The sequence below is a fragment of the Macrobrachium nipponense genome, chromosome 1, assembly GCF_015104395.2.
Source record: "Macrobrachium nipponense isolate FS-2020 chromosome 1, ASM1510439v2, whole genome shotgun sequence".
NCBI classification, from domain to species: domain Eukaryota; kingdom Metazoa; phylum Arthropoda; class Malacostraca; order Decapoda; family Palaemonidae; genus Macrobrachium; species Macrobrachium nipponense.
The window spans coordinates 202,652,705-202,669,376 of record NC_087200.1 but is presented as its reverse complement, the minus strand read 5'-3'; the positions used below and the strand labels follow the sequence as shown (position 1 = coordinate 202,669,376).

General features: G+C 48.2%; 3 protein-coding genes across 20 annotated transcripts in view; 2 read left to right on the top strand and 1 right to left on the bottom strand.

The window, feature by feature from the left end:
- LOC135220022 (uncharacterized) overlaps window positions 1–16,672 on the top strand; it is an 875,986-nt gene that overhangs the window by 3,647 nt on the left and 855,667 nt on the right. The window contains exon 3 of one of the 6 annotated variants that reach the window (XM_064257338.1): window positions 6,641–6,778. The exons of the other annotated variants lie outside the window; for them this stretch is intronic. Within the exon in view, the coding sequence (XP_064113408.1) occupies window positions 6,641–6,778 (138 nt within the window). The remainder of the gene's footprint in view (window positions 1–6,640; window positions 6,779–16,672) is intronic. 6 annotated transcript variants of the gene reach the window in all.
- The window catches only part of LOC135220025 (CD209 antigen-like protein E), a 677,021-nt gene that overhangs the window by 172,492 nt on the left and 487,857 nt on the right, over window positions 1–16,672 (bottom strand). The window lies entirely within an intron of this gene.
- Window positions 1–16,672, top strand: part of LOC135220027 (CD209 antigen-like protein E) — a 596,816-nt gene that overhangs the window by 137,637 nt on the left and 442,507 nt on the right. The gene's annotated exons all lie outside the window — the stretch shown is intronic.

Genomic DNA, 16,672 nt, shown 5'->3' with positions numbered 1-16,672 from the left:
CGACGCTCTGCCCTCATGTCTGCCAAGACGACATGGGGGATGAATGAGCTTGACCACCTGTTGAAGGGAATGTTCCGAGTCTTGGAAGTATTCAACTTCCTTGACTGGTCTTTGGGCGTGTTGGCCAAGAAGACGCAGACCCCGCATTCCCTTTCACCTGAGGATCTCAACAGTGTTCTCACGTGTATGGACAAGGCTGTGAGAGATGGATCGAGCGAAGTCGCTTCCCTTTTCGGAGCGGAAGTAATTAAGAAAAGATCTGTATACTGTTCGTTCCTGACGAAATCAGTATCTCACGCTCAGAGAGCCTCTCTCCTTTATTCTCAGCTCTCTCCTCAACTATTCCCTAAGAAGATAGTTCAAGATGTTGCTAGTGCTCTTTCAGCGAAGGTACTCAGGGACATGCTAGCCCAGTCTACTAGGAAGCCTCGCTCTTCTTTCCAGGCTAAAATCAAGAAAGAGACTCCCGTTAGGCAGGAGCCCTTTCGAGGAGTCCCTCCTGCCAGAGCTTCTTCTTCTAGAGGATCTAGACCCGCTAAACGAGGGAAGACCTTCTCTAGATCAATCAGAGGGAAGAAGTAGTGTTCAAGTTCTCCAGACATCAGTGGGTGCCAGACTACTGAAGTTTGCCGACGTCTGGGCCCAGAAAGGAGCGGACAACTGGTCACTCTCGATTGTCCGCAAAGGCTACCTCATCCCCTTCTTATCAAGACCTCCATTGACGGACGGACTCCAAGGAGTTGGTAGCCAAGTACAGGACCCCATCATGAATCAAGCCCTTTCTCTAGCAGTAGATCTTATGTTGGAGAAGGAGGCGATAGAACTAGTGAAAGATCCTCATTCTGCGGGTTTTTACAACAGACTGTTCCTAGTTCCCAAGAGCTCAGGAGGATGGAGACCGGTTCTGGATGTAAGCGCCCTGAATGTCTTCGTGGAAAAGAGGAAGTTCGTTATGGAGACGACTTCTTCAGTGTTGGCGGCTCTTCGTCCAGGGGACTGGATGGTGTCCCTAGATCTTCAGGACGCTTACTTCCATGTGCCTATCCATCCTTCTTCACGGAAGTTTCTCAGATTCATGATGGGAAGGAAGATCTATCAATTCAGGGCCTTGTGCTTCGGCCTCTCGACAGCCCCTCAAGTTTTCACGGGTTTAATGAAGAATGTAGCTCAGTGGCTACATTTGGAGGGAGTGAGGCTGTCGCTCTATCTCGACGATTGGCTGATCAGAGCAAGCTCACAAGAACGATGTCTGGAGGACCTTCAGAAGACACTTACTTTGGCAAGTTCGCTAGGACTTCTGGTGAACTTCCAGAAGTCTCGGTTAATCCCCAGTCAAGAGCGGATATATCTGGGGATTCGGATGGTTTCTCCGGATTTTCGGGCATATCCGTCTCCAGAGAGGATTGCTCGTTGCCGCGAGAAACTAACGACCTTCCCAGAGAAAGATGCATGCACAGCGAGGGAGTGGATGAGTCTGTTGGGGGGACTCTCCTTGCTGGAGCAATTCGTTTCTCTAGGAAGGTTGCATCTCAGACCTCTCCAATTCTTCCGTTACCAGAATTGGAGGCATCTCTCGCAAGAGTTGGAGTTCCCTTCAAGATACAAAAGGAATCAAGAAGGACCTTCTGTGGTGGACAGAACCTCTCCGTTTTGCAGAAGGTCTGTCTCTACACATGCCGAACCCGAACCAGATCTTGTTTTCCCGACGCATCGGAGACGGGTTGGGGTGCGACCCTAGGGTCAAGAGAAGTGTCAGGCACCTGGGAGGGGGAACAGGTGTCCTGGCACATCAACAACAAAGAGTTGATGGCAGTGTGGTTGGCGTTAAAAGCTTTCGAGCCCCACACGTCCGAAATTACCTATAGTTCAGGTCAACTCGGAACAACACCAACAGCCTTGGCTTACATAAGAAAGCAGGGGGGGACACACTCCTTCTCCCTGTACGAAACAGCAAAGGACCTGCTGTGTGGTCTCAGGCAAGGAAGATCGTTCTCCTCACCAGGTTCGTACAGGGAGAAAGGAATGTCAGGGCCGACCTCCTCAGCAGGAAGAATCAAGTGCTCCCTTCGGAGTGGACTCTGCACTCGGAAGTTTGCCAAGACCTGTGGAGGTTATGGGGCAGACCTCATATCGACCTATTCGCGACAGCAAAAAGAACGCCGAGGATAGACCTCCTTACTGCTCCCCAATCTCAGCCACCCGGGACGCAGTGTCAGTGGATGCTTTCCTTCTAGACTGGAGAGGTCTGGATGTCTATGCTTTTCCTCCATTCAAGATTCTGGGTCAAACCCTCAGGAAGTTTGCGGCCTCGGAAGCGACAAGGATGACGCTGGTAGCTCCATTCTGGCCAGCCCAAGATTGGTTCACAGAGGTACTGGAATGGTTAGTGGACTTTCCAAGAGCTCTTCCACAAAGAGTAGATCTGCTCAGACAGCCCCACTTTGACAGGTATCACAAAAACCTCCCCGCTCTCAGTCTGACTGGCTTTCGACTGTCAAAAGTCTTGTCAGAGCGAAGGGGTTTTCAGCAAAGGCTGATAAGGCTATCGCCTCAGCGAGAAGGCCCTCTACCCTTAGAGTCTACCAGTTGAAGTGGGACGTCTTTCGCCGTTGGTGCAGAAACCAGAAGCTTTCCTCTTCCAGTACCTCTGTGACCCAAATCACAGAGTTCCAGGTATTTCTCAGGGAAAAATGCAGTCTTGCAGTTTCGACCATTAAAGGATATCGAAGCATGTTAGCAGCGGTGTTTAGACACAGAAACTTGGATATCTCTGACAACAAAGATCTACATGATCTGCTAAGATCTTTTGAAACTTGCAAGAAAGCCTCGATTGAAATTCCAAGCTGGAATCTGGATGTGGTTCTTCGTTTCCTGAGGTCCTCAAAGTTTGAACCACCCCAGTCAGCCTCTTTCAAAGATCTTACGAAGAAGGCTCTGTTTCTTTTGGCTTTAGCATCTGCCAAGAGAGTTAGCGAGCTTCATGCTCTAGAAGGAAGGGTAGGTTTCAAAGGAGATTCCATGATTTGTTCCTTCCTTCCTTCTTTTCTGACCAAGAACGAGAACCCCTCCAAATCCTTGCCGGCCAGGAGTTTTGAGGTTCCAGGTTTAGCTCCCCTGGTAGGGGAAGAGCCTGAAAGGACTCTTTGCCCAGTGAGGAGTTTAAGATACTACCTCCAGCGGAAGAAGACTCTTAAGGGCATTGAGGACAGACTTTGGTGCTCTGTAAAGGATCCCAGTAGACCATTGTCTAAAAAATGCTTTGTCCTTCTTTATTAGAAGTCTAGTGAAGGAAGCACATATGGCTTGCGGTGAGGATCAGTTCAAGCTTTTGAAAGTCAAGGCGCACGAGGTAAGAGCCCTTGCTACGTCCTTGGCTTTCGGCAAGAATATGTCACTCCAGAATCTGATGAAAGCTACATTCTGGAGATGCAATTCAGTATTCGCGAACCACTACCTTAGAGACGTCAAGATTACGTATGAAAAGTGCTTCGCGTTAGGCCCGTACGTATTGGCGGATTCGGTGCTGGGGCAGGGAGCTGAAGCACATCCTTTGTAAATTTTTCCCTTGTTATTTGTATTGTGTTTTTTATGGTTGTTGGAAAGAGGATGTGGGTAGGCATCTCTTTCTATTCGTACTACTAACATTAGAATGGTTAGGTGATCTGGTTTGTGTTAGAGCTCCCTGCATTGGTAGTGGTCAGGCTCTGTCATTTAAGAGGGCGAATCCCCGTTGACATGATCCGACTTGGATTCTACTGAGTAAGCGGATATCAAATCCCTTCAGTAGACCCAAAGAGTCTTTTCAGCTGTAGGTCACGCCCTCGCTGTAGCTCTTCAGGCTATGCAGACTTATAGACAGTACCTATGAAGTCTTCAGCCTTATCAGGTAAGAACCAAGGATTATTAGTATCCTACAACAGATGTTGTTTCCCCTTTTTCCTTGTTAGCTCTGTCTTTTTCCCTCCACCAAGGGTGTCAATCAGCTAAGTATATATTTGACAGGAAAGTTCATGTACAAAAATGATATTGTTATTTTACAATAAAGTTTTGTACATACTTACCTGGCAGATATATACGATTGATGGTCCTCCCAGCTTCCCCTCAGGAGACAGGTGGAAGAGAAAATATGACTGGAAAGGTGGATTGGTTCATACACCCGCCACCCAGCGGCGGGTAGGGTAGATCACCTGACCTACCTGTCGCGTTTGCCGTGAGTTTTGAATTCTGTCGTGACGTCAGAGACGTAAGCTAAGTATATATCTGCCAGGTAAGTATGTACAATTGTGCTTTGTAGTACATACAATATACATTCAAGTTTAAAATGTAAAAAAAAATAGTATTACTCTATAGTTCCCTGTATTGGTCAAAGTTTCTTAGTTTGTGTGCTTACTCTCCGATATTTATATCAGGTAAACTTAATTATCATTTATTTTAACTTAAGCCAAAACAGGAATGACAGCACACAGAACCTTTTGCATTCCAAACCATAGATATAGAGAGGAGAGATTGAACACCGTACAACAGCCAATGTAGTCTGTGACGTACACTGCCTGGTACCATTGCTATATGATAATTCTTATGTAAACAATAGTGCAAACCCATACAATCTTATGGGAAACCCTGTACTCTTTAAAACGTGTTTTCTCAGCTCTCCACCAAGACTGTCAAATGATTTATACACTATTTACTATATACAATATGTACTGTATGCAGAAGTAAAAATATTTAATTTTGGTGGTATATTTCTTCTACAGTTAAGCCATAAAGTTTTGTAGATATGGCAGCTACAATATGGTTATTTTCTCAGCAGTCTTTAATGAATGGTAAATTATCTTTGCAGCATTTACCAATGACAATGTGTACTACATGTAGAAATAAAAATTTTAATTTGCTGTACTAGTTTGTATAAACTTGAGCAATATAGTTGACCAATTTGTCAAAGTTATTTGCCTTTCTTTCCATCATAAATGTACAGTCCTGTTTTACTCTAGAGGCAGAACTAATTATCGTTAAAATTCAGCAGAGTCCTCTCCATACCAGGTTTGAGAACTTATTGATAACATGTACTAGATAAGCTAAAATACCAGGTGGCCACCTCTACCATAGCACGACCACCTTCATGAAAATTGGAAATTACGGCATTAATTTGTGACTTGAGAGAAAACACTTACTTCGAGAGGAAGAGAGAAAACACTTACTTTGAGAGGAAATTAGAGGTCTTGCGGTATTGTTTCAATGGACGCTGGCTCTTGACAAATGTCTATCCTGGGTTACAGGTCATGTAAAAGTACTCTTTCGGGAAGGTCACGCTTCGGTAGAGGCTGGCCATTCGGTATATTACCTTTACACTACCATAACATTTCATTAACACTTAAAACTGCAGCAGGCCTGGTTCTAGGCCTCATGATACTAGCTTTTGTACATTGTTGTAGTACAAGTAGTAGGAAACACAGTCAGGCATAACCATTGTTGTATGGACTGATGGTGACCCTACATGCCACTGACTTTTCAGGTGGATTTCAGCACACTGAATCACATTTATTCTATACAATTCATCATTTGGAATTATATTTTACGATCTGTAGGCACATACCACGGATAAACAACACCCCTGCTTTAATAAAAAGCTTATTACAAGATTCATTACGTATTTTATTAGATATAAAAGCAGGAGTGAAGTTGACTGCGATCTAACACTGTTTACTTGAGGTTATTTCAACAGTCATAAAGATTCTCATGAATGAAAATAGGTCTCTTATTTGTGAAATGTGATCCACTGCTCTTTTGTGAACTTGTTCACAGAGTTGATGACCCAGCATTGCCTACCAGAAGTGGCTTTTTTGCCGCTGGTCTTTACAGTTGATACTGATGCCATCTCTGGCAGTCATCGCATAACAATGGTTCCTTATGTGCATGCGATCGTCGCTTGTCTGTCCAGTCTCTCCTCTCTATATCTATGTTACAAACCTAAAAAAAATTTTGTATGTCAGTGTCATATATACAATTTTAATGACTGCTGCAAGGATCCAGGATTGAATGCAATAATATGAATAATGTGAAATGATGATAATATATACTTGAAGAAATGTTTATCTTCCCTCAGATTGTACCCCTAATGCCCAGTGTACTGCTAATCAAGGCTATTGCTACAATGGCACGAGTAGCTACACATGCACAGGTACCATCTAGGAACAAGGATGCGGGGAGGCTGCATGTCACTTGTATTAATGGTATGTCACTTCACTGATGCTTCATTTTCTTTGTAATTGAAGTAGCAGTTTCTCATTTGTTAAGAATTTCATATCTTTATTTTTTGAACACTGGAACCATTAAAATTTTGGTTAATCAGTTGTATAGTTTTTGTACTTAGGTTCTTTTGATGTCTGAAGTTAGTATAATTACTTTGTTTTTCTACAGAGGTTAAGCTGGAATGTCACACAGTCTTCTGCATAAAGCCTATCATTCTTAAACCATATTGGACACAAATCTCAATGTATTCTATAAACAAGTCGATTCTTGCAGTGTATTCCTGAGGGAGTCATGTTAAGTGACCATATTTCACTCCTACAAGGTACTTGAAACGTTTAGCAATTACTTCTGTGTATGTGCATAGTGCTTAAACTGCTGTTGACCTTTTCAGATACTTCCCTCTGTGTTCTATTAACTGACTGTGAGAACTGTGGATCTTGCATGAAACCTGCAAACTGGAGTAGCTGTGTTGGTGCAATTGACTCAACTGACTGCCTTGGAGATGACTGTACCTGTTGCCATCCAACAGGTAAGCCTCTAAAGGAAGATCACTTAAATGCAAACCTCCAAAGGAAGGGTACAATCAATGAATGTCCTGTACATCATGACAAAGTTTTCTTTTATAGAGATGATCCTCAGTTGTGATAAGTTTACCTGTCTATCTGACCAGTATCATAGATGTTTGATGTAGGTACAACAATATTACTCTGATATAATTAGAGATTTTTATTGTAAAAGATATCTCTTACTTGTATCACAACTAGAATCTACATTGTGCACAGAACTTTAAGGCTACAAAATATCTATGAATTTCAAGTGTAAAATGTTTGCCATTCTTTTGTTAATATGTAAACACAATTGATGAATTTAACAATGCAAACAGTTACAAACTCTTAACAACAATGAAGAGAAACTGCAGTATCTGGATCAGAAACATATCTCTTAAAGCATAGAAAGACTCAAAATGGAAGACGTAAAAATACAGATACAAAACTTTAAACATCAATCCCTCGCCTTTCAATATTGTTTGTAAAATAATCATTATTATATATGTATATTTTCATTATTTTTCGCTATGCAGTTTTTTAGCTACTCTTTCATTGTTTAACATCACAGGCCTCCTTGAAGTACTCAACACAAAGTTTTTTTCTAGCATTTGAATTAAACACCAGATTTAAAAGACATCAGAATCCTCTGTTCAATAATTGTGTAAACATCTCACTGTGCCAAATTAGAATGTGTGAAGTTGGAAAAGTTACCCAAACTGATGAGCACATTAAAATAAATGTAGAATTTCTTAAAGCTGTTTCAGGATGTTCCAAAACCCATATGTTCAGACAATAATGGTTACTGCTTCAGTACGAATAGCAGTCATGTATGCAATTGTATCACTTAGGATGAAGGGTGTGATGGACCAAATTATGCTTGTTGTTTCATGGGTAAGTGGCTTTATTTTGCATCTGCAATAATTTCTTTCACTTCTTATTTGTCTCAAGCACCAGGAATCTTACAAAGAGCCATTTCCCTTTGGTTCTCGGTTTATAGTTCTTACATTTTCACAAAGTTTTCGTAAGGAGTAACTTTTTCTGATAAGATTCAGGTTTGGTTATTTTATCCACCACAGTTGCAAGGGAGCATTTATAGAGTAGCATAAGAATAAGCATAAGACCTTGTTTCTTTCAAAAAATATAAATCATCACATTCATACTTAAATATATTGTTAAGATTAACTGTGAATGACTTTCCTGAGACAAAACAAAATTGATAATATGGATGGATGTTCTTCACTGCATTCAGAAGATTTTGTCAAAATGCATGTCGCCTAATGTATTATTAATTCAGTTTATACTCCTCTGTGTATTATTGATATCACGTATGTTTTATCATTCCAGATCCTGATAACTGTGTTGAATTACCTGAATGTGGAGGAGACAGTGGGAGATGTGTGAAAGGTGATGACTGGGGAACTTGCTATGGCTTAGCTGAACCAGCAGGTTGCCTTGGAAACAATTGCACTTGTTGCAGGGGTGAGTCGCATAAGGAACAGTAGGAGAACTTGATATTTTTGTACATGAACTTCCCTGACAGATATATACTTAGCTATAGTCTCCGACGTTCCCGACAGAATTTCAAATCTCGCGGCACACGCGACAGGTAGGTCAGGTGGTCTACCTTACCCGCCGCTGGGTGGCGGATGTACGAACCACTCCCGTAAGCTTGTCAGATTTTTCTCTGTCGCGGGAACGATAACAACTGTTGTCGGTTCCTCTCGATAGTTTTTCGATTCTCGCTTGCCTGGAGTTAGTTAATTTTGACTTCTTTTGGTGACGTATTCGCTTTGTTTGGCTTGGCATACGCTGATTGTGGACCGGTTTGATTTTGAGTTTGATTTTCTTTAACGATGTCTGACCTAGATTCAGTAGTTAAAACTTCGGTTTTGTTTAGGGTTTGCGTGAATGAAGGATGTAAGGTGAGGTTGCCGAAAGCTTCGGTAGACCCCCACACGGTTTGCATGAAATGCAGGGGAATGAATGTTCTTTTGCTAACCCTTGTAGTGAATGTAAGGGATTGAATGAAGAAGAATATAAGGCTCTCTCTTCTTATGTTAGGAAGTTGGAACGTGATAGAGTGCGTAAGGCTACCTCTAGAAGTTCTAGTAGATCTAGAATGAGTGAGTTGGATGTGGATCCTAATACTAACGTAGAATTAGAACCTTCGTTCCAAGTTGCAGCCCCTGCTCCCCGCACCGAAGCCGAAGATTCGCCTTCGGAGGCGGCAGCTCTGAGAGCCACGATTCGTTTTCTTTATGGATCAGAAGATTCGTCAGTTGGAAGGTAAGGAGAGTGTTATGATCAGTGCAGTGTCCCCAGTGTTGTGGAGGGTGCGTCTGACCGGCTCCTTAGTGCCTCTAGCCTAGACCTCTTCCAGACTCCCAGTTCCAGTGGAGTAGGAAAGTCGAAAGCCGCAAGAGGGCTAGGGAGAACCCCCACCGGTCAGGCGTCCCTCGGCAGATTCCTGAAGTTCGCTCCAGGCTGCCTCGGATCGCTACAAGAAGGAGCTACTACGCCAATGCTTCTCCTCTTCGTCGTCTCCCTCTCCGAAGAGAGGTTGGAACTCCCCGGATGCGTCGCGACCGTTGAAGAGGGCTTGGAAGGCTCCCTGCAGTCCCTTTGGCTTCTAGTCCGGAGGTTTTCCCGGAAGAATCGTCGGTGGAGGCGAAGAAACCCAAGAAATCCTGTGATCGTTCTTCTTCTCGCGCTCCGCGCTCGGCGCCTGCTTCCGAGGAAGAACAGCAAGATTCGCCTACGAGAGTACCGCGGGACTTCAAGCTCAGATCACGGCGCTAGCAGACTCTCTAGCAGTTAGATCACGTAGGAAGAAGGACGTTTCTCTTCCGATCAAGAGATCTAGGCGCCGCTCTTCAGAGGATCGTTCTCCTCGTTTTAGGCGTTCTCCTTCATATGGGGAGGTTTCGTATGAAGGTAGGGGCTCGCGTGAGCGCCCTCGCTCGCCTGGCTCTCTTTCGACTTCAAGGCGCCAAACATCGGTAGGACGCTCTATGGAGAAAGAAGTTTTTCTCCAGATTGGATTCCCGCTTCCGGTAAGCGCACTGCACCTGCTCATCACGCTATTTCTTCAACTCCCTCGCGTGGAGACTTCTCCTCAGCAGCCTCAAGATTCTAGAAGGCGCCCTTATGCAAGTAGGCGTTCTTCGTCCAGATGTCACTCTCCTCGAGTGTCGGATCGTTGACTTCTCTCCTGACAGGCATCAAGAGTCTGGTAGGAGTCGGGTGCATGATAGACGGCCTGCTGTTAGCCGCTCCCCGCAAGGTAGGCGCCAAGAGCCTACTGCACATCGATCTCCTAGTAGGCGCTCGTCTCTTTTAAGGCGTCATACTCCTGATTATTCTCCTCGGGGCAGACAACAAGAGTCTTTCAAGCGCCCTTCTCCGTGTAGGCGCTCTCCCGCTTCTAGGCGCACTTCTCCTGACCGTTTGTCTCTTGGTAGACAACAGGAATCTCGGAAGCGCCCTTCTAAGCCAAAGTAGGCGCTCATTAGCTTTGAAGCGCCCTTCTCCTGAATGTTACCTCTTGTTAGACGTCAAGAGTCTCGCAAGCAGCCTTCTCCTAGTAGGCGCATTTCGCCTTCCAGTCGAACTTCCGTTGATCGTACGCAACTGGACAGGTATGGAGAGCCGCGCAAGCGCTCTGCTCTCGATAGGCGCTCTTCTCCTGGCAGCCGCTCGCCTCGGGATAGGCGCAAGAGTATAGTAGGCGCTCGCCTCCTCGTAAGCGCCCCTGTGGATATTTTTTTCCGAGGATTCTCGGAGTAGGAGCCCTACCCATCTCCTTCGGCTGAGATTCCGTCTACCTCGAAGAGGGAGTCTCATAGTAGACATCCCAGATCTTCTCTTCATTCTCCAGTGGATGTGAACTCTTCTAAGAGAGGGCGTTCTCCAATCTCTCGCTCAACTCCTACTAGGATCCTTCGTCACCTAAGGATCTTGCCGCGCTTCGCCTCGACAAGACGTACTAGAAGGTTCGGATGAGGAACCGAACACTTCTGCTGCTGTGTCTTCTTACAAGAAGCTTAAAGAGCTACTTGTTCCGACACGGCATACAAACCTTCGGTCCTTTTACAATAGGAAGGTACTAGCGGCAGCTGGATAGGTCGTAAGCTTTCGAACAAGGGGTTCGGTAGTTAACTGCTTGTCCGACAGGCGCGCGCGCGCGACTGGTAGGTAAACAAACCACTTTTGCTTTCGGCCTGCTGGCGTGTGGACGTGTATCATCGCTCTCTGCCCGCTTCATCGTCGTTGCTTTCGCATGGTTGTGTTTTTCTTTTTCTATTTATCTAGTGAAACTGAATTGTAAGTACAATCATTTCATATTTATTTCCATTGAATTCAATTGTGAATTAAAGGATCTTGGTTTCACCACGCCCTCCGATTACCCGAGTGCCGGGACTGAAGGGCGTAAGTGCGGGAATTCATTTTCCCAGAAATGATCCTCGTATTGTGTATGCTCGGTGCCGAGGGCGGGAGAGCGCTCGCTCCGAGCGTATATTTTGGTTGGAAATGTGTAGATGAAAATCGTAAGTAAGTGCTCTTTTCATTTATATTTTTTTGACCTGTATGCTCGTTGCCGAGCGAATGCGCTCGGCACGGAAGCTTATTCTGTATGGAAGTGGAATCGCAAGTACAGTATTCTTTTTCATTTTCATATATTTTATTTTGATTGTAGCAATACTCATTTTTGGATCAGTTTCCGAGCTTACCCGGAAATTGATCCTTTCCCCTTTTTATTTGAATGAAGTGAAATCGCAAGTGCAGTTCTTTTTCATTTTTCATATTTTATTGAGATTGCATTGTTTACTGGGATCAATGTTTCCGCTATTTCCCGGGAATTGATCCTTCCCCTTTTTATTTTGTATGAAGTGAAATCGCAAGCGCAGTATTCTTTTTCATTTTCATATATATTTTGATTGCATCAATTCATTATGGATCAAGGTTTCCATAAACCTTGATCCATAAAGGTAAAGGAATGGATCCTTTTACCCTTGCGCTCGGTACCGAGGGCGCAAATGCGCTCGATCCGAGCCCTTATTCATTGTGAAGTGAATCGTAATGCAAGATTCTTTTTCATTTTATTCCTTTTATTATTGATTGCATCAATATTTATTTGGTTCAAGTTCCGCTCAGTCAGGGAATTGATCCTTATGCCCTTGCATTCGGGCCGATGGCACGATTGCTCTCGGGCTCTTATATTATTGTTGGGTACATGGGTGCTGTGTGGGGGGTGGGGAACGAGAACCCCCCCCCGCTCAGCTCCCACAGATGGCCCTTCCCCTTCCCCTTGGGGGGGGGGGAGGTTATCGGCGTTCTTCTCCTCGCCCGATCCGTCGAGCGCGGGGGAGGGCGCTCGGTGCCCGATGTACAATTGTATTCGGGGTCTTCCACTCGTTCGGAGAGGGCTCACCCCCCCGCGCGAGGGGACTTCCCCCCACTAATCGCTACTACTGTTATTTCCGCAGGTGCTACTGCCACGAGGGTGAACCTTGGTGAGGTATGGGCGTCCTTCCATTTGCAGGGCGTGCTAGTGTCCAGGGGCTGCGGTTCTATGTCTGGGCCTACTGCGGTTACCCATGGAGTGGTGACCACGCTCCAGGTGACGACGTCCCTCCTCACCTGGTGTACTCACCTCACGTGGTAACAGTCTTGCCTACAGCCGCTGTGAGTGCCGTTCGCCGTACCGAGAGGGGGGCGTGCCGCCGCCGCTCGTGGTTGCCGCGCTGCAGCGACCACACTTCCGCTACCCTAGAGCTCGCCCTGGACCTGCCGCCGGTACCAGGATGTTGCTGGCTGCTGCTCTCCACTCCTGTCCGTTTGCTGCCTGCCGTACCTGCCGATTCTGCTGACCGTCCATGCCTGCCTTGATGGCTGCTGACTGTCCATGCAGTTGCTGCGCTGGCTGTCCCTGCCGTTGCTGCGCTGGCTGTCCCTGCCGTTGCTGCGCTGGCTGTCCCTACCGATGCTGTGCTGGCTGTGCCTGCTGTTCCTGAGATGCCCATACCTGCTGATGTCGTCCCTGTTCGTGGTGGTACTACCCCAGACTTTGGTCTGTCTGTACAGGTGCGTCCGGGCCCTGTGGCTTCGGTTACAGCAGCCCCGGCTCCGCCCTGGATAGCAGATCTTACGTCTGTCCTGAGGAAGCTGACGAAGAAGAGGAGGAAGGTGTCGTCGTCGTCGTCTTCATCTTCTTCATCGTCGTCGGCTGCCGCCTCTTCCCCTTCGACTTCTAAGGCTTCACAGCCGAGGAAGAAGAAGGTTGCCTCCTCCCTCCTAAGAAGTCTCCCTCGGGAGCTTCTCGGGACCTGTCTCACCTCGGTGGACGGGAGGGTTCCTTCCGCTGGTCCTCCTGCTCCTTCGGGAGCGGGGCCCGTCTCTTCTTCCGCAAGGAAGAAGACACGGGGACCAGAGGGGTACCGGCTAACACCGGTACTTTCTCGCCTGGTGTCAGTGGTTCTGCCACTGCATCAGGGTCCGTCTCGGCCTCTCGTTCGCGGGAGGTACCGAGTGTACGGTCGCCTACCAGCGACCGTGCACCCAGGAACCGACCTCTTGAGTCCGCTCAGCGTCAGGTTCACGGCACGGGGCGGAAGACTGGTGACAGCCGCTCACGCGACTCTCACCGGACCAGCTTTCACTCTCGCGGCGAACAGCTGGCTACCCGGGGACGTGACGGTCCACGACCGGCCACGGGCTGAGGCTGGGAAGAGGTCCTCCCGTTCGCCGGTGCCAGCCACGGCTGGAACCCAGCGACGTGACGTGCCGTGAGGACAAGCACCGGTCCTCACTGTGACAGTGGAGCCTGCAGGTCGCCTGACCGTCGCTCTCACAGAGAGCGATCGGGTACGGCAACCAACACCAGCTCTTCTGACACTCGAGATCGGGGCCGCTGTGCTCAGTCCAGCCGTTCTCCACAGCGAGACGGTTCGACCAGGCCTGCAGCTCGATCGCCACCGCGGGTTGACGATCGCCTGCAGCCCTCCAAGCCTGCTGGTTCTGCCAGCGAGCGACGAGGGAGCGTCAGGTCTGCCTCTCCCGTACCTTCAACCTCCTCGGGTTACACTGGGAGGAGCGAGGTATTGAGAGTGATCGTGAGGGGTGCGCCCCTCATGATCCCACCACGACGCCCTACGTGCCAGGCACGTTCTTGGACCGGCCAGGACGTATGCGCAAGTGGATGGGGAAGACCGAGAGGGCTGTCGCTGTTCCCCCTTCTTAGGAGGAAGGTTCTCGGAATATGCTCTTGTTCGAAGGGCTTAACGGTCCACTCTGCAAGATGCTGTGACTTCCGAGATCCAGAGGAACTTTGCCGAGGTTTATGGCGCTGATTCGTCAGCACAACGACCTCGGTGGGGAAGGATCGCCGCTCCCACCAGCAGAGCCACGTCTCGGCTCGAGTCGTCTTGGGGCCCGAGAGGGAACCCAAATCGACGGTGGGTCTGCTGTGATCGGAGCTTGTCGACTGTGTTGAACCAGGTAGTCTCTCGTCTCCGGACAAGAAGGCTCTCTCAGTTCTGGCCGGTCGAAACAAGCTACTTCACCTCCTCTACTGCGACAGAGGCGTTTCTACGTGGTCTTCGGACACCGTATTTGAATACCCCTTCGGTCCTCCTGAGGTTTCGACCTCGACGAGGACTGGAATGAGTCGGAGGACGGTATCGGCTAATCTCCTGTCAGGTGTCGATCAGCCTCACCCAGACGACGTTCACAGTGGCGGCAGACCCTTACCTACAGTGAGAGTTCGTAACCCTCTTCGGGAAAAACGTTTTTCTCCTGACGATACGTTTTCCCAGGCTCTGAGAGGCCATCGCCGTAAGGCGATGGCTGCTCCTTTTCTTCTCCAACTGCTAGTTCCGCTGGGAAGGCGAGCCAGTATCCAATTCCTCCCCCATTCCCTCTCTCCTTACGGCTACGAGGGAAAGGGGAGGGATCCTACAGAGATTTCTCTGTAAGATCCCACGTTAGGGGCTGCGCTACCGGGGGGACCTTCGGGTCCTACCTGACGTAAGCCCCGGTCGTTGAGAGGGATCCCCTGCCCCTTTCTCGATTCCTACGGGAATCGAGAGGACCACCAGCCGATATCGTTTGACGAATTCGGTGGGGGGGGGTTTCGCAGGAGTGCTTAGAATTCTACGGAATTTCTAGCGCACTCAGAGTGTTCGAGTTTACGATCTCCAAACACTTAGGCGAGACCACGGTCCAAAGTGAGCGAGAATCCCCGATAATTGTTACACGATAATCGGGAACCTCGCTTATGCTCGAATTCCTGTATTGTTCCGACACGGCATACAAACCTTCGGTCCTTTTACAATAGGAAGGTACTAGCGGCAGCTGGATAGGTCGTAAGCTTTCGAACAAGGGGTTCGGTAGTTAACTGCTTGTCCGACAGGCGCGCGCGCGCGACTGGGAGGTAAACAAATCACTTTTGCTTTCGGCCTGCTGGCGTGTGGACGTGTATCATCGCTCTCTGCCCGCTTCATCGTCGTTTGCTTTCGCATGATTGTGTTTTTCTTTTTCTAATTATCTAGTGAAACTGAATTGTAAGTACAATCATTTGTTCCGACACGGCATACAAACCTTCGGTCCTTTTACAATAGGAAGGTACTAGCGGCAGCAGCTGGATAGGTCGTAAGCTTTCGAACAAGGGGTTCGGTAGTTAACTGCTTGTCGACAGGCGCGCGCAAGCGCGACTGGGAGGTAAACAAATCACTTTTGCTTTCGCCTCACAGTGGATGGACTGTGTGTTCGCTCTCTGCCCGCTGCTCGTCGTTTGCTTTCTAAGTTTGGTTGTAATTGTGTATGAAAGAGTATTGTAAGTACAATTATTCTCTCTTTATATATTTATTACTGCTTTCAAGTGAATAATGATGGAATCTCCTCGCCTCGCTACCCCAAGGAGACTTTGCCCGGGTATCGAAGGGCGCAAATGCGGGAAGTTTAGATCGTTCCGGAGATTGACCCTCATATTTTTGTGTGCTCGGTGTCGGGGGCGCGAATGCACCCGGGCCGAGCCCTGTGATGTGTGTAATGACTGGTCGGAGGCGCAGTGGACTTTGTATTGAGGCAGGAAGAAGCGAAGGCCTGCAAAGGAGTCGTCGGAAAGCTCTCCCGCGGACTCCTTTGGTGACGGACACTTCGTCTTCTTTCCTGCCGCCCGCTGCAACTTCCACGTCTCGCGCCTTCCCCTTCGGGGGGGGTGTCTAGGTCCTTCTCCTCTCCTGACGTGTCGAGTGTGGAGGAGGGCGCTAGATACCCTGACGTAGAGTTGTATTCTGGTCCTCTATCCGCTCGTCTTCGCGCGAGCGGTAGGATCCTTCTAATCACCCGACTTTTGCCTCCTCAGGTGCGGTTGCCGTGAAGGATGACCTCGGACAGGTGTGGGCATCGTTGGGGCTGCATGGGCGTGCCGAGTGTCCAGGGGCTGCTCTACATCTGGCTGGCTCCGTGGCGGTTACTCATGCAACGGTCACAACCACCACCACGACCCTGACAACACCCGGCTACGCGTCACCTCCTCACCTGGTGTACACCCAGCACGCGGTCTCTGTAACACCCACAACATCGGTTGCAGGGGCCAGTCGCCGTAACTCGGGGGAGTGTGATGCCGCACCTGGGTTTGCCGTGCTGCCACGACCGGACTTCATGTGCCCGAAGAGCTCGCCCCTGGACCTCCCACCGGTGCCGATGACGTCTGTGCCGCTGGCGGTTCGACCATCTGTACCGCCAACCCACAGCCTGCCGTACCTGCCGTGACCCCACCGCTGCTGTTTCCTGTTCCTGCTCCTGCCGTCTCGACTGCCGTTCCTGTGATGCTCGCACCTGCTGATGTTGTTCCTGTTCCTGGCGCCGCTGCT